The following is a 20,676-nucleotide window of genomic DNA, read 5'->3' on the forward strand; positions in this document are numbered from 1 at the left end:
TGCATCTCCCATTTTGCCTGTTTCCATCCCAGTTATTTATTTCTCTCCATTTCCGGCTTATGTTGAGTCTGTTGGCATTTTCATGCGTTTGGATTGACTGATGTTACCATACACCAAGCTTTCTTTTTGTCTTGGTTATCACCTTACATGTATCAACTCCTTTGCCAACTGGCTGCCCCGCAGGATCCGACTGCACTCTATTGTGATAATACATGCAACCTTATTTCAAAATTCTACCATAAATCGATGCATGTCATTGCAATCCAAGTTGAGATCTATCGATGTCGCAAGAAACCATAACATTCCTGTAAGTCTTGGGCAGTTGAGCTTCATGGTTTAAGCCATTGTTGTCACTTTGTCACTGATGTACATAGGAGTCACATGCCGCCCACATGGTTCATGATGCATTCATTTGGTTGGCCCCCAATCGTGAGGTTCATGAACAGGCATTTCAATGTGAAAACCCCTCCCTCTCTGACATTGTGATATTTCACAATCATTTGAAGTTTCGAGGGCTGCGGGTATTAAAACTGAATCATGGTGTGAGGCTGCAGAAATTCAACCTGCTTCCCCCCACTGTTTTTCAGACAGTTCACAGGGGGCGATATTCAAAGCAGTGGTCCGCACACGAGCAAAACATCACGGCTGGCCCAACTCACTGCGGCAGCCATGGCCGCAGCACTGGCACAAAAGGCCCAGTAATGAACAACAACAATGCAAGCGCTTCATGCTTCCCTCTTGCCCATCGTGTTTTGTCACTCATGACAGGCCGGATTGTCCTATGCAGTGGGCTGTTCACCCCTAGTGCAACAAAATGAGACACACTGCTCCTGTTTGTAATGCAAAATTCCAACAACCTATTGCAGACACTGACACAGATGTCAATTGTGGCCTACTGCAGACACTGACATGGATGTCAATTGTGTATCGATAATCTCAGTTGTACCCAATAATCTTGTTATTGACACCAAGGTTTATCAGATGGTTCTGCAAATGCAAGTCGACACTGGTGCTGCTGTGTCATTACTCAACTTGTATACGTGCATGGACTTGGGTTCTCTTCTTTTAGTGTCATAATCAAGTACATTAGTCTCCTACAATAAAACAAAGTATTCTGATATTAGATAGTATCTCAGTGCCAGTAACACATAGATCTGTGGTCAATCTATCTGTGGTTAGTCTCATCTCTGACCAAATGCCTTATACACAGTTCGACTCTTTATGCTCTGAATTTTCCACCCTGTTTTCTGCGGGCTTGGGCTGTGCCAATAACTTCAAAGCCTACATCACCATTAACCTTCAGCCAGACCCCGTTTCTTTCAGGCTCACCCAGTGCCGAGGCACTCTGTGATCAAGTCCAGACGGAGCTCAAATGCCTCATGGCCTCCGGTGTATATAGTCGATCACATCCGGTGAATGGGCTACCCTCTTATTCATTGTCAAGAAGCTGTCAGGATGGTTTACACCTTTGTAGTGATTTCAAACTATTTGTCAATCCTCAATCTATCATTGACATGTATCCATTGCTATGCCTTGATGAACTTTTTGCTAAGCTCACTGTTAGTCAGTATTTTTCCAAAATCGACCTCTCCAACCTTTGTTGCAGCTTCCCATTGATGTTGTCTCAATGGCTCTTGGTTCTTAACATGCCTTTTGACTTATATCAATACTTGCAATTACCATTTGGCGTGACAAGCACTCTGGCGATTTTTCAACGGTTTCTCAAACAACTCACGAGGTCTGTGCCTGGCTGTGCCAACTATCTTTATGATATTGTGGTCTCCATCTCCTCCACTGCTGAACATCTCAACAACTTATGTACACTCTTTTCGGTATTACAGGTCACTGGGTTACAATGCATTTTGGAAAAGTCCTGCTTCTTTCAGCCCTCTATTGTTTATCTTGGGTTCAAGGTGTCTATTGCTGGTATCAAACCACTTCGTCAGAATGTCTCTGCCATTGTGGCTCTTCTGTGTCCTACGTTGGTCAAGGAAATCCAGGTATTTTTAGGTTAAGATTGCTTAACATCATTAGTTTCATTAGTTTTTGCAGTGTGTGTGGGTGGGGGCGGGGGGGAGGGGGGGGGTGACACGGGAGGAGGGCGGTGGGGGAGGAGGGGTGTCAGTTGCACAATTGTTACACACGTTGCTGTGTAAGGGGACATCTTTCCACTGCCTGCAGACGTGTGAAATGGTGTTTTCCAAACTGAAGTATATGTTACAATCTGCATCTTGCCTCGTAACCTAGCAACCGGGTCAACATTTAGTGTTAGCAACAGAAGAATGCCAGCTTGGGCTGGGGGCTGTCTTAGCTCATAAATATTCTGATGGCTCTATTGCATACATGTCAAAGATGCTTAATTTGGCTCAGACTAGATTTTCACAAATATGGAAAGGAGCCCTGGCCATTGTTTATGCTTTAAAGAAGTTCCATGTTTTCCTGTAAAATTCCATCACATTGCAGGTCACAAGCCATTAGTTTAGCTGTTTAACCCTTCAGCATCATTGCCAGACAAAGCAGCACATCGCCTTCAACACTGAGCACTGTTCCTCTCTCGGTACAACTACTAGAATCACTTCTGCCCCACTGCTAAACACGTGAATGCTGGTGCGTTCTCCTGTCTACTGGCCGGTCCAGACCCAGTTTTTGGTCGGGATGAGTTATTCTGTTTCCATGTTGATGAATGTGCACAACACATTGTTGATGGTTTTACCATCACTGGTGCTCAGGTTGTGCAGGCTTGTGCTACTGATCCGATTTCACAGAAAGTGATACACTGCATACAACACAGCTGCCTGACACACTTCCATCGCAGGCATCCATCCCCCTCTGTAACTACTATGTGTTACAGCAGTATCTTCAGTCTAAAAAAACTTTGAACACATAATTTCACAATATCCCACAGCTCTTTACATAATGATTTTTGTTTACAATTCACATATACTTCAGCTTGATCTTCATCATCACTAAATTGTAAGCTCATTCTATATCTGCTCATGGTACATTTACAGTCCAATATCTGATTTCAGAATTGTCTCATTAAGATCTAATCCAGCAGATATCTTTCCGTGTCACCACGCAGTTTCCAAGTATACATTTTCCACTTATATCCTTCCCAATTATATCTTGTGATTCCTGAACTGTGTATTTTGCTGTGGTGCACCCTCCAGAATTGTTGAAAGCCAACTGTCCGTCAGCCACAGCATTTAAACCCCTGCGAATCTGCATTACCAGCAGCTGATCTTTGGACCGCAACAAGAAGTTGGTTGGTGGGCCAACAGAGGGTGGTACTAGTGGCCATACCAAACCAGCGATTGATGCGTGCACCAGCCAGTGGCACCTGCCCAGCATTTAAGACTGTGCTCTGGCTGCAACTGGCAGTGCAACCATTTGCTAAAGACTGATGTTCATCTCTGAAGTTGATGCTGCTGCTGCTGCCGCCCTACCTGCTGCTCACCGTCGTTGCCATACTCTTTGAAGCCACGCTTCTGGGGACAGGTCCTACTCAGCGCAACACTTCTGGACTTGGGAAAGTTTTCACTGGTGACTATTTAACTTCGGCAAATTTTCATAGCCTGTGCTGGACATGGACTTTAGCTCAGAACCAAGGCACTGCTGCTCCAAGGGGAAATGGCTGCACGCAGGTGGAGAGCCTCGGTTCTCTCCAGCAGAGGGGCCTTGACCACCTGCACTAGGGCCATTGGGGGTTCGTCCTTATCAAACAGTTGGCTTGACATCATATATATTGGATACGGGATGGATTCAGCCACATCTAATATGGTCTCAGCATGCCAGCAGGTTGCCCTGGCATGCAGATATTTTCCTTGGGATATGCTTTCCACCCTGTGGTCCAGGATAAACCTCGATCTTGTTGGGTTCCTCATGGGGTCCTCTTTGTTGATTGTGGTCGACACTGATGCTGGCTTCCCTTCTGTTTCCTGACTGTCATATACCACTGCCACCTCCACTACTATCCAAAGATTGGCACGAATTTTTTCATTGGAATGACTCCCCAAAATGGTAGTGACCAACAACAGCCTGCAATTATATCTGTAGAATTCAATGCGTTTTTCACAGCTCATGGAATCTCACTCACACATATGGTGCCCTACCATCTGGCATATAATGGACTTGCCAAACGTTTCATTCAGACTTTTAAAACCCCGATGGCCAAACTCTGTCAACATTTTTTTCTTTACAGACACTTTGTTCCTATTCTTATCTTCGTACTGAGGCGAACTTGATGAAGGGTTGTCTCCTGCAGAACACCTAGATGGTCCCCTCTTTGGTCCCAGCTGACAATCATTCACCCCACGTTTCTGGCAACTCCCCACACCCACCCTTGGTGCCATCATTATGCTACCCAGGATCCTGTCAGGGCCAACATGTACACCAAGAGTAGGCTGAGGTGGATACCAGCCACAGTTCAGCACCTCCTGGGCCACACCATGGGGGAGATTTGAGTGTGCCAATGGGTCCAGTTACTGGCAGGACATTAACCAGCTTCATCAGAGAAGAGGTGCCACACCACCAAGTAATGATCTACCTCTAGTACTTGTTCCAGAGCCTCCTTCACCATCTGCAGCTGGCTACCCAGCACCATCCCTGGAGGAGGCAAGCCAATGGGCCCTGGAGGACCATCTGGCTGTGTTGATGGACGTAAATCTGCTGGATACCAGCCACAGTTCAGCACCTCCTGGGCCACACCATGGGGGAGATTTGAGTGTGCCAATGGGTCCAGTTACTGGCAGGACATTAACCAGCTTCATCAGAGAAGAGGTGCCACACCACCAAGTAATGATCTACCTCTAGTACTTGTTCCAGAGCCTCCTTCACCATCTGCAGCTGGCTACCCAGCACCATCCCTGGAGGAGGCAAGCCAATGGGCCCTGGAGGACCATCTGGCTGTGTTGATGGACGTAAATCTGCAGCTGGGCTCTGCCCCCCCCCCCCCTGGGTTTGGAGGATATGGGCGTTGTCAAGGACTTCGACACCTGCCTCTTCCTCAACACCTCTGTCCTGGGAAGGGGGAGAGGAATGCTGTTCCAAGATCTCCGTACAGTACTGACAGCCGACTGTCCTTGAGCCATAGCATTTAAACTCCTTTGACTCCACACTACCAGCAGCCAAACTTTGGACTGCTATAAGAAGTTGGCCAGTGAGCCACCAGAGGGTGGTACTAACAGCTTCACCAAGCCAGCAATCAACAAGTGCACCAGCCAACAGCATGCACCAGTTGGACTATGTTACACACCCACCAACAAGGAAACCAGCTAATACAAAAGATGTAGTCTTCACATGGCCAGGGTTTTAAGATCACACTCTGGCCACAACTTGCAGTTCATCTACCAGCTGAAGACTGACGTCGCCCTGTTCACTGCTCACTGTTGTCACCGCCCACCTTCTATGTCACACTTCAGGGACCGGTCCTGCTCAGCATGACACTTTTGGACTTGGATAAGTTTTCAGTGATAAGTATTCAACTCGAGAGAAATTTTCATGTCCTGTGCTGGACACATACTTTAGTTCAGAAGCAAGATACATGCCAGGGCAGTGACCCTGCTTGTCTTTTGGAGTTCCAAGTGTTGTTTGAGTTTCCGACTGGGAACTGACAATTTTTTCTGCTTTGGACCTGGATAATTCAAAAAGAAGTTAACCTTTTGTTGAATATTCAAAAGAATTTTCTTCCCTTTAAGATTCAAGCATCAGATCAATTTTGTTCAAAGTCCTTTCAAATTGTTTGTAACCTCCTGTCGGGTGCGGTGTTTGTCGCAGCGAGATCGGGCACGGTCTATCAAATTGATCACACCATTTATTCACGTGATAATTTATTAAATTCTGTTCACAAAACATATTATAAGTGCCAAATATATTTAAAGAAAGACAAAGATTACATACGAGCACAACTGCAGTAGAAATATTCATCATTCAGATTTCTTATCGTCAATGGGCTTTAGTAACAAATGATAAAAACGTCGATTTTTCATTTGCTTCTTTATTATATTTCACTAATAAAACACATTACAAATGACAATTTTCTTTACAGAAAGGCTATTATGACACTGGAGCAGAACAACAATGATATTACAACTCATTCATTTGTTTCATCGTCACTTTTTGACTGTGGTAACAAATGCAGAATTTTTCTGCATTCAGAGCAAAAAGGTTCAATGTGTATCAAACAGATAGGCTTCTGACACATTTTGCAACAATATTTTGTCAGTCCTTTTTTTCTGTGCAGGTATTACACCTTTTCCTCTTGATTCCAGTCCCTTGTTCTTCATTTCTGCTTCTTCTTCACATGTTGGCCTATATTGTTGTAGCCGCAGTTGAAGATCTCTGTGAATTCCTGAGGTGTCCAAGCATCTATGAACCAAGTGAGGTAGAACTAACGCATGTGAGAGTTGCTTCAGGAATCCTTTTCTTTGGATAAAATTCTCGTTGTTGCCATAGTAAATTACTTGTGAATTGATTCCACTCATATTGATCATTGCAAAAAATATGACCATGGGCCAACGGCACACATTTCTTGCTACATTGTATGAAGCAGTCCACTTATCTGTAGTGTCGACTCCATCTTTGGTGCTATTGTAAAATTTTACAATGGATGGCTTCTGTTTATCTCCAGTGTCAGCATCTACTCAATTATCTTCATGCAAACTTGATGCCAAGATAATACACTTCCCCTTTTTAGGAACGTAGGAAACTAGAGTACAGCCTTTCTTGAAGCCGAAAAGTGAACTATGGACAGCCCTGCCTTTACTGGTAGCAAACTCCAGAGGAATCTCACGCTTGTTTTTCTTCATCGTCCCAACAAAAGAAAGATTTTTCCTTCTTAGCTCTTCTATCAAACCAATACTAGTAAACCAATTGTCTGCTGTCACATTTCGACCTGTCTGATAAATTGGTTCACATAGTCACAGAACAACATCTGAAGGTTTATTGCTAACGTGGTACAATCCTTCTGGCTGCAGCCCAGTGTATATTTCCAGATTACAGAGATAAAATACTTGGGAATCCACAAGAGCATGTATCTTAATTCCATGTTTGTTTGGTTTCCTAGGTATGTATTGGTGAAAACTGCACCTTCCACAGAATACTTCAAGTTTCTCATCTACTGTAACGTTTTCTCCAAGGGTGTAGGATTTCTGGCAATTCTGTGCAAACAGAGAAAATATTTCCCGAATCGCTGTTATCTTGTCTAATTTTCTCCTTTCATCGCGAGTCACACGATTGTCAAATCTAAGGCACCGCATGATGAATTTGAAAGGTTTTATGTTCATAACGAGACGAAATTTTTCAATTCCATCCCCATCACTTCCCCACAGATCTTCTAAGCTTTGTCTGTTACTTTTGTTAACACCAGCCAAAAACAGAAGACCAATGAAAGCTTTTAATTCAGTAACTATAGGTTTTTACATCTCTCTCTCGCTGAAAAGAAGCTTTGATACTCTCAATATACTGATTGGCATACAGAACTATAAGCGACAAAATGTTGTCATCTATGAGGCAATTCCAGCATTCCAAAGGTGTTCTCAATGCTTTCGCCGCACCTATAGGACCAGGTAACTTTCGAATAATATTGTGGGCCCTGAAACGTACTCTCTGCGATTGTGGAACTTTATTCCATTTTGTCTCTTTGTTCCTTCCAGTATAATAATGCTGGCTTTCTTCAAGTACTTCCTCGTCGTTTTCACTGTCATTTTCCTCGGTTTCTGAATCTTCCTGCCGAACTTCAACTGCGTCATCACAATCTGTGTCTACTTCATCTTCAAAATCCTCTTGAACTTCATCATTATCCTCTTCGAACAACATTTTTTGTATTTCTGCAACATGATTTGGGTCAAGGAGGTTGTACATCTCACTGTAGCCTGGCATGATCAAGTGTCTCACACCTAAATTGATAAAATTCCTACAAAATAACGTAGTAGGGTGCAGTGTATCAATTTGATACCTGATACTCAAACATTCTTAACTGACGATTAAACGGTCCAAAAAGAAAATAAGTGCATTACATATTGTATATTAACATTGTACTACTTACTAAGTTATGTTGTAAACCAAAGAAATGAATTGTTGAAATGCAACACGCAGTGTATCAAACTGATCAATCGGCACATATATCGACAACAGAGCAGTCGTATCGACACTGAAGCACGCAACAATGACAAGCGTTCAGAAAAGGCTAGCTACTAGCGAGTAGGCATCATTGCTGCCACTCGTTGACAAATAATTTACAGTAAACATCGAGGTGTATCAATTTGAACAGCCGCGCCGACGGAAGGTTAATAAATGTGTTAAATGACAGTGCTTTCTGTTCTCAATTTTTGGGACACTTTTCATATTTTCCATTACTAGCTGAAATTTGTTACAGAACAAGGGATCTTTCCCCTGTCTCACTACTGGGCACATATTATTCGGTAACTCTCCACTCCTTTCCCTTGTGCAGCAAACTTCCTACGATTATTAGACTGTCATCTTTACACACCGAGTTACTGTGCACTCATATACACAACTGCTTCATTTTATGCATATGACATCAGCATATGTACCTGAACTATTGTTGTTTTGTTCTTGTTGTTGCTTCTGATGAGAATAATCCTTTCACTGAACTGTTCACAGTAACTAACTCCTTGCCAAATTCAGAGTTCTACACCACAGCTTTTAGTACATTAAGCTTTTGTAGGTTTTTCAATCTTTTTCTCACAGTACTCTCCCCCTTGGCAGCCCCTCCAGGAGACCTTAATGGGAGACTATTTTGGAATCTTTTGCCAATGGAGAGATCATCATGACACTTTTTAAATCACATACCACATTCCCTGCAGACACAAGATGTGATTTTAATGGAGTGCTTTTTATTGCTTTCTGCATTCTCATAGGGTTGACCATTACTAATTCTTCCACCTTTAGAGGCATTTTCCTCTCCCGAGGACGAGAGACTATTCTGAAGCTCTATCCACTCCTCCACCCTCTTTTAACACGTCCACTGGAAAAAAGAGAGTGATTTTTTATACCCTAAGTCTTCGGCCACTATTAGTGGTGATTGAATTCAAAATCTCAGCAGTGGCTGAGATCAAACCAAGCAATCCAAGATTGGTGGATTGGTAGTCAAAGATGCTACCCCTAGGCCACAGCTGCCATTGCATGGCCTCTATGATTTCACTGGTAGTTGTAACGGAAGAATGACCAAGAAACTTACAATAGTGTATCAGCAAGGTTCCCTAGAATCGGAAGTGACACGGAATGTCTTGGATGTATTATCCATATTATCACTTATTCTTCTGCAGATAAGAGCTCTTCTGACTACAACAGTGATAAGAAATTCATTATGCCATCACAAATAATCAATTTTTGAAAATGTAATATAACTGGACAGATAAAAAAAATCTACTCAGTAAGCAATGGCAGGAGGAAACATACAGGCTTTCAGGGCCTGTGGCTTTTGACAGATGGGCAAAGGGGAAGGAAGAGTTTTCCTTCAACCCTCTTCCTTCGTCTTCAACCCTTCTGCAAGAAGAAGAAGCCACTGGCTCTGAAAGCTTGCACATTTCCTTGACTTTTATGTGTGTTTTCTCCTGCTAGCACTTGGTGAGATCTTTTATCTATCAGTGTGTGTGTGTGTGTGTGTGTGTGTGTGTGTGTGTGTGTGTGTGTGTAAACATGTTCATATGTGCTTTGTTCCTCTTATCATCTCTACTCTGCTCCTGTCAGATATTAGCAACTATCTAAAATGTTTTTGCAGTGTCACAACAAAATGTTGATGACATAAAAATAACTGACCAGATCATAGTAGTAGTTGTGAGGTTGAAGTGGATTACGTGGTGTAAATAGAATCAAAACTGGTCCATCTTCAACAAAAGGTGACAGAGTGAGGCTCTTCACTCCCGGTGGGGACAACCAGACTGAAACCTGGTGTATATTATCAAGGATCCACTTCATGAGCATCTCTGATGAAAATTCTGCATCTCTGGGATATTCCTGCAAAAAGAGAAATCTGACATTTTGTTATAAGTTTATGATGCTCTATTCAGTAAAAATGATACACAGAAATACAAATATGTACTGCCATTTAACAAAAAAATCCTTGCTTTCTGTTTGTGGAAATGGCTGTCTACAACTCAGTGAGAAGTATATGATCACACACTATGATACCTTTCACATATTTCCATTCTATGGATAAACAGTGATGAGATCTCCAAAGATCTGATATATATATATATATATATATATATTTTGCCAAAATTTTGGTCCCCTGTGACCAGTAACATAGTTTTGTGCAGTCTAATTTTCCATTATGCCAGAATACTAGATCTCTGTGAACTTTGGATAGAACCACAAAAATTTAGAACATGTGGAAGTAACTAGGAGAAAGGATCAAATTGTTTTATATACCAATCATGACTATAATCATTAGGTACAAATGGAATTTACATGTACCACATAGATTGAGAAGTATCTTACAGAACTTGGAGTCTGGCAGAACATTTCACTACAATTAGTGGACAGAATTTTAATCAATGTGAAATCAACAGGAATAATAATAATAATAATAATAATAATAATAAAACAATGGAAAGTTCAGGTTGGAAAATCAACAATATTATGAAAAGGATGGGTTGCTGCTCACCATAAAGCTGACTTGCTGAGATTCAGACGGGCACAATGAAAAACTGTTAAACGTAGACCTTTAATCCAAAGCATCCTTCAGAAAGGAATGAAAAACACATGCACATTCAAGCCAGCACACTTCACACATACACATGAATGCTATCACCAACCACTCTGGCCATAATGCAACTCTTATCACGTCAAGTGGATGCAGCAACCCGGAGCGGGGCTGGAAGGGGGAAGGGGAGGGGTAGTAGGACACAAGTGGGGTAAGAAGAGCCACCACTGCATGTCAGAGTGTGCAGGTACTAGGCAGCAGGACTAGGCCACCACGTGCATCATCAGGAGGCTGTGGGGGAGGGATCAGAAAGGGGGGGGGGGGGGGATGGGAAATGGAAAATGAGATGAGAAGAGAAGCAGAAAAGACCATGTTGTAAGGATAACTCCCAGCTGTGCAGTTCAGAAAATCTGGTGGTGGAGGATCCAGATGACCAGGGTTGTAAAGCAGCCACTGAAATCAAGAATGTTATGTTGGACAACTCAACAAATTATCTGTACAATGAGTAGCATTCTATCCTTTTCATAATATTGTTGGTATTCCAACCTGGACTATTCACTGGTTGATTTTGTCTAACGGGTATCCTTTTAGCCCACAACCCAGGGATGTTTTCCTTAGTTAGTATTCTTTAAAGCATTACTCTACTCAGTGTCCATTCTTTACTTTCTTTTGTGTGTTTTCCATCACCTTCAAAACCACCCACACTCTGGCAGCTGAGCCACACTGTCTCACTAGTCTCACCTGCACACAACTCATGGCTATGTGACCGCGCGGATTGTTGGTGCAGCATCTCGTGACCCAAATTTGTCCCACAAATAATTATAATTGTTCCCAATGATAACATTTCCTCCCTCATCCTCATGTGTTTTCACATGTTATTTTATACACCTGCCTGTAACACATGAACTTGTGAACCTCTAACCTTGACCTAACCAATCCCCCTCTCCCCCCTTTTTCTCTCCCCTTATCCCAACAAAAACATACTCCTACACCTCATTCATTCTGTCCTTTTTCGCACTTTTTGTCCCAATTTTTACATATTTGTGTGTGTTTTTACATATTTGTGCATGTTTTTACATATTTTCCAATTTGTACACAGTTTTATGAATTTGTGCATATTTTCGTGTTGCTGTGGCATTTTTACTCTTTTTCTATTATCCAACTCCCCTCACAACCACCTGACACCTTCACTTGCCCATTTCCTGCATCATTTCCCATGTCCACAATGCTATCCCTGCTACAATGGACCCTTGCTCCATGTTTCTGCACCAGTTCAGAAACAGTAGGTCTTTCCCTGGCTAAAACCCAGACCCACATCATATTCCTTAAATGCTGCCTAACCACAGAATCCTTCTCAATGGCCTAAACATAAAAATACCTTTCCCTGGGTCCTACCCATCCTTTTTCAATGACCTACACCTTTTCGGAGTGTGTCAGTCCCTGTCCCTCACAAACCTGGTACTGCAAAACTGCAAAAGAACATCTCTCTGGCAAAGGTATCCCAGCAATACCACTGCTCCCTTGACAAGATGCTGCTAATGTTCAATCCCAGCTACATACATCCCATCTCTGAAATTGAATCTCTTGTATCCAGCACCTAGAAGAGCATTCCAGACACCACCTTCATAAATTATCCAACCTGTTGTCATCCTACTACTGCTTTGGGCACCACTATTTAACCCCTATCCTACCCACATGTTCCTCCTTGTCAACTCCTTATAGCATCCAGACCGTACTTAGCTGACATTTTTAACTAGCCACATCCTTCAAAACTACAAGGGCAATCCCAGAAGTAAGGTCTCCAAAGGGATGGAGCAAATAGGGAAGCTGGTCATACTATTTTTTTCCTTGCTCTCTCCACTCTCTGGCAGGAACCACTGAACATCCTCTGGAGCTTGCAGTCTTGGCATGGCAGCCAGTTGTAATGGAGCTCCCATTAGACATCACCACCAGGTCCAAAGTTCACACAGTTATTCAGTTTCTGAAGGCAAAAGGCATTAAACAAATTGACATTCATCGGCAGTTGATGGAAGTGTGTGGTGAGTCATGTCTGGATGTCAAAAATGTCTGCAAGTGGTGTAGAGAGTTTGTACGTGGTCGTACTGAACTTCATGATAAGGAAACAAGCAGGAGACAGCCAATTCCCATAGAGACATGTTGACCAAACTGTGCTTAAAGATCAGCAGATCACTCTCAATGAGATCTGCAACGTTGCTCCTGAGGTTTATCGAAGCTCCAGTCACCTAACTTTGACTGAAGTGTTGAAATTTCCAAAGGTGCACGCAAGATGAGTCCCAAGAATGCTGACAGTAGACCACAAACAGAAATGCTTTGAAATTTACCACCAGTTTCTTCAGTGCTACACGGATAAAAAGGACAGCTTTTTGGATTCAGTAGTCATGGGTGCTGAGACCTGGGCTTTCCACACCTGAGGCCAAACAACAATCATATGAGTGGTGGCATCCCGATTCACCCAAGCCACGAAAATTCAAGAGAACACAGTCTGCTGGTAAAGTTATGGCAACTGTGTTTTGGGATCGAAAGGTTGCCTAGGTCGTGAAGCAGCCACTGAAATCAAGCACATTATACTCAGCTGCATGTTGTGCCACAGGGTGGTCCACTTTGCTCTTTGCCACAGTTTAGCGGTGGCTCTTCATCCTGGTGGACAGTTGCTTGCTAGTCATACCAATACACAAAGCTTTGCAATGATTGCTGCAGAGCTGGTATATAACACGGCTGCTTTCACAGGTGGCATGGTCTCTGATGGGGTAGGATTAACCTGTGACAGGGCTGGAAGTGAAGTGCTGGACTGAACAAGTCCTGCACATAAGTCTTCCATAGGGTTTGATCCCTGAAGCAAGAGGCATAGGAAGGCACTAGGATGTTGTAGAGGATGGGTAGGTAATGGAACACCACTTTAGGAGGGGTGGGAAGGATCTTCAGTAGGATGTCCCTCATTTCAGGGGATAATGAAAGATAATCAAGCCCTAATGAACAATGTAGTTCAGTTATTACAGGCCGTGGTGGTCTTGGGTGGCTAAGGAGGCCCGCCTTTGTAGCTGGTTCTTGGGGGTGGTGGGAGGATTGGGGGTATGTGGGAATATGGCACAGGAAATCTAGTTGCATACTATGTCTGAAGGATAGCACCCATCTGTGAAGGTCTTTGTAAAATCATCAGCATACTTGTCACAACAGATATGCTGTTCCCAGATGGCCAGGATGTATGAAAGGGAATCTTTGGCCTGGAAGGGATGGCAGCTGTCAAAATGTAGGTACTGTTGGTGGATGGTGGTTTAATGTGGACAGAGCAGTGGACGCAGCCATCAGAGAGGAGCAGGAGGCAAACGACTGGGAAGGTGGCATGCTGAGTTGATGAGGACTACTTTGTCACTTGTAGCATTTGCCAAAAAGGTCTTACGGGAACATATAAAGGAGGTATCAGTTTTTTGGCTTACCAGTTTTGGGTATGAATTTTTTCCATTAGTTGTGAGTAAATAATCCGAAACAAATAATACCAACATAATTAGGGTTTCATCTGTAGCTATAAATGTTTTACAAGTTTAGCACCAAATATTTAACATTAACTCATCAGTAAAGCAATCAAATGTTTGAACCTGTTTTATACATGAGAGTTTGATTCTTTAAAGAGTCAGAGGTAGGGGGTGGGCAAGTTAATGGTTCCAAGTTAATGGAGAAATTATTTGTATGGGATTTGAGGGAAATGCTATGGCATAATTAATGAATAGGAAACAGTGCACAGAAATCAGACAAAATTGTGGGGGACCTTGAATCAATTAAAAACACACGTTACAAACTATAAGACAAGGAGTCCCACAATGTTACGTACTCAAGCCAATACTATTTATTCTCTGTGTAAATGATTTCTCAAGACTATATAGATCAGAAACTTGCAATGTATGCCAATGATTCAACAACTGTCTGTGTAGCTGAGACAAAGGAGGAGCTTGAAAAGGAAGCACTCCTGAATACTGAAAATGCAAATAAGTATCAAATACAAAAGAATCATTTTATAAATCACTCTAAAACAATGTACATAGTGTTTCAAACCAAACATTAATATAAATAGAGAGCCAGTTGGAGAAAAAAAAGAACAAAGTTTTTAGAGACTATTATACACAGCCATTTGTGAAAAGTGCAACACCGAGAAAGCCACACTTGGTGGAAGTGGCGATGGGTGAGCAAGCAATATGTGATACATTCTACAGCGAGGTGGGGTACACATAGGCAGAGCAGAGCTTCCTTGTGTTGGTCCGATAGGGTCAGTGTTGCGTCTGGTGTAGTCAGTGCAGAGCTGTCACACACGGTGGAAACAATACAGTGAGTGCCAGTATGCCTCGTCGATGTCAAAGGGAGCCATATCAGCATGTGAGTGAGTTCGAACGAGGCAGAATGATTGGTCTCCAAGAAATGGCGTTATCATACTGTGACATTTCGGTTTGCACAGGGCATGCTGCTACGACAGTGATGTGTATGTGGAAGCAGTGGATAGAGGAAGGTCATACACAGCAACGAGCAGGAACTGGACCACAGAACATGGCCGCAGCATGGGATGATTGTCATCTTGTCCGCACGGCCATTACAGACTGTGCAGCATCATCCACAGTGTTGGCTCGTCGCTGGAGCACTGCAACAGGTGTGAACTTGTCTGAATAGACTGTTCGTCTCCGTCTGCTGCAGGTTGGACTGGTTGCATGCATGCCATTACGTCGGCTTCCATTGTCCGGAACCACAAGCTCATCTGATTGCAATGGGCATGTGAACACCGTCACTGGGGTGCTGAGTGGCAACATGCAATCTTTTCGGCTGAGTTCCACTTCAATGTGTCCTACAGTGATGGCCACATATGTGTCCAGTGGTACCGTGGTGACCGCAACCTAGAGGGCTGCATTGTGGAGTGGCATAGCGGACAAACACCAGGTGTGATGGTTCGGGGCGCCATTGGTTACAACAACCGATCTTGCCTCGTACATATTGTGGGCAATTTGAACAGCAACCAGTACCTAACAGAGGTTGTGGAGCCTGAGATACTACCCCTGCTTCAGGCATCTCCACAGGCCACGTTTCAACATGACAGTGCCCAGCCACATACTGCAAGGAATGTACAGGCCTTCTTCAAAGGGTGACGGGTACCACTGCTTCCCTGGCCTGCACATTCGCCAGAAATGTCACCCATCGAACGTGTCTGGGATGTGGTTGGTCAGCACCTGGTGTGTCACGTTCCTCCAGTAACTGGCATCATGGGTTTGTGAGCTCGGGTACAAACTGTGTGGAGGGAAATTGCTCAGGAATGTATTCAGAATCTTATTGATTCAGTGCCATGGCATACAGCAGCTCTAATTGCAGCGCATGGTGTTCACACAACATACTGAACAGTAGGGCTCAAAGGACATGTACAGGTTTGAAAAGGTAATCATTTGTTACTTGTCATGTAGGCCTACCTAACCTGTGGTATTAAATTAATTGAATTCATGTGATTCCTACTTAGTGTTGCAATTTCCAGAAATGGTAGTGTAGATAAACATTTGATATGGTGGAGGAACTGAATGCACTGTGTAACAAGGTAAACATACAGATTTTCCCCATATACAAAACACCAATAGCTGTGAATGATAAAGTTATCACGACAATATACTAGGAACTCATTTCCACATCTGTCCTACTTAATTAATATTTAAGGAAGTGTATAAATGGGTTACTTAAAAAGAATATTTCTACTTCAGAAAAGAGTGTGAGATATACAGCGTAAATACCATTCACACAGTCTTGTCAATAAGCATAATACAGGATGAGTAATCCTTCAAGCAACTGGAATGAGATTTTCACTCTGCAGCGAAGTGTGCGCTGATATGAAACTTCCTGGCAGATTAAAACTGTGTGCCGGACCGAGACTCGAACTCGGGACCTTTGACTTTTGCGGGTAAGTGCTCTACCAACTGAGCTACCCAAGCACAACTCACGCCCCATCCTCACAGCTTTACGTCCGCCAGTACATCATCTCCTACCTTCCAAACTTCACAGAAGCTCTCCTGCGAACCTTGCAGAACTAGCACTCCTGAAAGAAAAGATATTGTGGAGACATGGCTTAGCCACAGCCTAAGGGACGTTTCCAGAATGAGATTTTCACTCTGCAGTAGAGTGTGCGCTGATATGAAACTTCCTGGCAGATCAAAACTGTGTGCCGGACCGAGACTCAAACTCGGGACCTTTGCCTTTCGCGGGCAAGTGCTCTACCAACTGAGCTACTCAAGCACGATTCACGCCCCCTAGAGCACTTGCCCGCGAAAGGCAAAGGTCCTGAGTTCAAGTCTCAGTCCGGCACACAGTTTTAATCTGCCAGGAAGTTTCTTCAAGCAACTGCTTGGCGGGGACACTTTTCCCTTGCTGGCAGACAGCTGTAGCAGCACTGGTAGAGTGTATATTTCCCATCTGCTGCAAGGCTTTTGCTTGCATAGTTATCTTGTGCAGGTAGCACATTATCTGTTAGATGATGCAATACAGTGCACTGAGTGTAAGTGTTTCAAGTGAAATGGCAAAATACACGTATTCTATTCACCAAAGAATACTCATGTATGATTCATACACATGTACAGTGTCAGCACAAGCAGTAAAGAGATTATTTCAACAGAAATTTCCCAAAGTTCAGGCTCATAATGGGAGTAAGTTTCATCAACTGATAAATAAATTTTGGGAGAAATGGGGAGTGTTCTTGACAGCAAACAGAGAATCACGTACGGTAGTTATGTATGTTAGAAATAACCAGAACTGGAATGCCAAACCCCTAGAATGGTTCAGGTTCACTGATCGTACCTTCATGATGTGGACTCTGGACCAAAACATCTTATCCTCTTTCCTTGACACTCTCAACACCTTCTCTCCCATTGGCTTCACCTGGTCCTCCTCAACCCAGCATGCCATCTTCCTGGACATTGACCACCTCCTTTATGATGGCTCCATCCAAACCTCTGACCACCAACCCAGCAAACCACCAACAGTATCTACATTTCGACAGCTGTCATCCCTTCCACCCCAAAAAATCCATTCAATGCAGCTTGGCCACCTTTGGATGGCGCACGTACAATGACCAGAAACTCCCTTGCCCAGTATTCTGAGGTTCTCTCCAAGCCCTTCACAGACAGACATTATTCCCCAGACATAGACCACAAACAGATCTCCCATGCCATTTCCCCACACATATCTAATCCTACCACCATCCACGAAAACCAGTTAAAAAAGGAGTGCCCCTTCGTCACCCATTATCATCCAGACTAAAACAATTGAACCACATCCAACATCAGGGATTTGATTATCTATTCATGCCCTGAAATAAGGGACATCCTACCCAAGATTCCCCCCACCCCCCCTCCAAAAGTGGTGTTCCATCATCCACCCAGTGTCCACAACATCCTATTGCATCCCTATGCCACTCACAATCCCACCCCTTGCCACAGGTATCATATCCCTGTCCTGTGCAACACCTACCAAATCTACCTACCCTGCACTTCCAACTCCAGTCCTGTCACAGGCTTATCCTATCCCATCAGAGGCAGGGCCAACTGTGAAGGCAGCCATGTTACATACCAGTTCTGCTGCAATCGCTGCACAGCTTTTTATATTGGTATGACTACCAACCAGCTGTCCACCAGGCTGAATGGTCACTGCCAAACTGTGACCAAAAGCAAAGTGGACCAACCTGTGGGGCTACACACAGTTGAACATAACACGACTGATTTGAATGGCTGCTTCACAACACATTCTTCATTGCTGAAATTATCTCAGCCTCAACCTATGGTCACATATTGACCCACTCCATCAACCCAATAGTTTCCACCCTCTCTGTCCTATCACCTCCTCCCTATTCTAGTCTCCCAACCTCTTTGTGTGCCACTCTCTGTGAACGCACTTGCTCATAGTTCCCCTCACCTCTTTTTTTGCTCCCTTTCCTCTCCCCCCCCCCCCCCTTCTTGCCACCTCCCAACCTCCTGATACTGGCAATCTAGTCACTGCACACTCCACCAGACAGTGCACTTCTCTCCCCTCTCACCCATACACTGCTACCCTTCCCCTTCCCCCTCCAGATTGCTGTTTCCATTCTACATGACTGTTGCACTGTGGTCCAAGCTGTTGGAGATAATGGTCATGTGTGCATGATGTGTGCTTGGTTGTGTGAATGAATGTGTATGTGTGTGTGTGTGTGTGTGTGTGTGTGTGTGTGTGTGTGTGTGTGTGTGTTTTCTTTTCTGAAGAAGGCTTTAGCCAAAAGCTGTGCCTGTCTGCAACTCAACATGTCATCTTTACAGCGAGGAGTAATTTGTCTTTTTCTTATATGTTTACATTCTAATTTGGAATTTCCACAGTTAGAATCCGATACAAATTAGTCCACAACAAATTCCAATGAGATCAGAATTGTAATTCTGATTTTTCAATAATTTTTATGTTACAACCAAAATGATCACACATTTTGCAAAGAGAAATAAAGCATTAAGCTAACATAAGATTATTTATTTTATGAGAAACATAATGATGTTTGTATTATTGATGTATTTCAGTCATATTCAAATTTAATGTTGTGAATGTTTAAAAATTGAATCATGATCATATTTACTGTTTCCATAATCATTCTGAAAGATAAATGAATAGACAGGTTTTCGCCATAAAACAACAGTCAACTGTAACTTCATTCATATCAGTTATTGTATACACACATATAATATGCAGATTTTTTTCTGATTTTAAGGATGGAAAACTGGGGTCCACAGATTAATTGTAATAAGGCTGGTATTGCTCCACCAAACTATGATTGCTCAATGGCTTCCCAAAGATTATGAGGAAAAGTAATGAATTTTCATCACTACCTGATAAATTTGCACAACAAAGATTCCTATATATTACTGCAATTTGGTAACATGCTTCAAATGCCAGCCTATTATGAGATGCCACTCAACAAAATCATGACCAGAAAAGGGGACTCTTGTATCATAATATAAATTGGTGGCAATGAGAAGCAAACACGTAAAGTGATGTGCATAACTGGTGACAGATGAAAGCTACCACCTTATGTGATATTTAAAAGGAAAACTACTCTGAAATTTTTTGTGAAAGGCATTAGTAGAGAGCGAATCCAAAAGGGTGGATGGACAATGACCTTGTGGTTGACTGGGTGATGCATGTTTGGCAACAATGCCCTGGGGCATTACTGAATTTATGTAACATGATGGTTCTGGACTGCTTCTGCAGGCATACAACTGAGGAAGTGTGAGACAAGTTGCAAAAGGGGAAAACTGACTTGGTCATTATCCCTGGAGGCCTAACAACCATCCTGCAACCACTAGATGTGTGTAAAAATCAGACACTCAAAGCTGCACTTAAACAGCAATTTACACAATGGATGCCAGATTAAAACCACAAGTTCATACCAAATGGAAAAATAAAGAAACTGGATATGTCCCAAATTTGTGAGCGGACGAAAATTGTATGGGACTCCAATCCACTATCACTTGTGGGAAAATCCTTCAAAAAATGTGGTATCACAAATTCATCAGATGTAACCAAGGATGACACTCTACAGGAAAATGGCGATGACAATAATGATTCTTTCACTAGTTGGGACAATGAAAGTGATGATGAACAGAATCATGTTGGAAAAACTTTTTGGAAATAATTTTATTTTGTAAACACAGTCATGTTCACATATAAGTTGTTACTTTTTATTTGTGGATGACCGGTTTCAATCTACTATGGAGATCATCATTAGATCTTGTTATAACGTCAAATTGAACACACATATTTCAAAACGACACAATACATGTAAGTCACAGTGCAAACAGACAAAGTAAGACATGTGTACACGGGAACAGTCAAATCAGCACTGAGTCCAAGTCTAACGGCCACTGGCTGGCTGGCCGCTTAGGTGTCACAGCTGCTGCATGGCTGGCAGACAGCGCCGCATGTATAGGACGCGCGTAACTGCGCAGCGGCACTTTGAAAGATCA

The 20,676-nt window shown here is 43.0% G+C and overlaps 1 protein-coding gene across 3 annotated transcripts in view; it reads right to left on the reverse strand.

The window, feature by feature from the left end:
• LOC124589043 (thioredoxin domain-containing protein 11) overlaps positions 1-20,676 on the reverse strand; it is a 144,298-nt gene that overhangs the window by 51,383 nt on the left and 72,239 nt on the right. For all 3 annotated transcript variants that reach the window (XM_047131521.1, XM_047131524.1, XM_047131523.1), the window contains exon 5: positions 9,781-9,978. In XM_047131521.1, coding sequence (XP_046987477.1) covers positions 9,781-9,978 — 198 coding nt within the window. The remainder of the gene's footprint in view (positions 1-9,780; positions 9,979-20,676) is intronic.

This window comes from Schistocerca americana, chromosome 2, assembly GCF_021461395.2.
Source record: "Schistocerca americana isolate TAMUIC-IGC-003095 chromosome 2, iqSchAmer2.1, whole genome shotgun sequence".
Taxonomy (NCBI): Eukaryota; Metazoa; Arthropoda; class Insecta; order Orthoptera; family Acrididae; genus Schistocerca; species Schistocerca americana.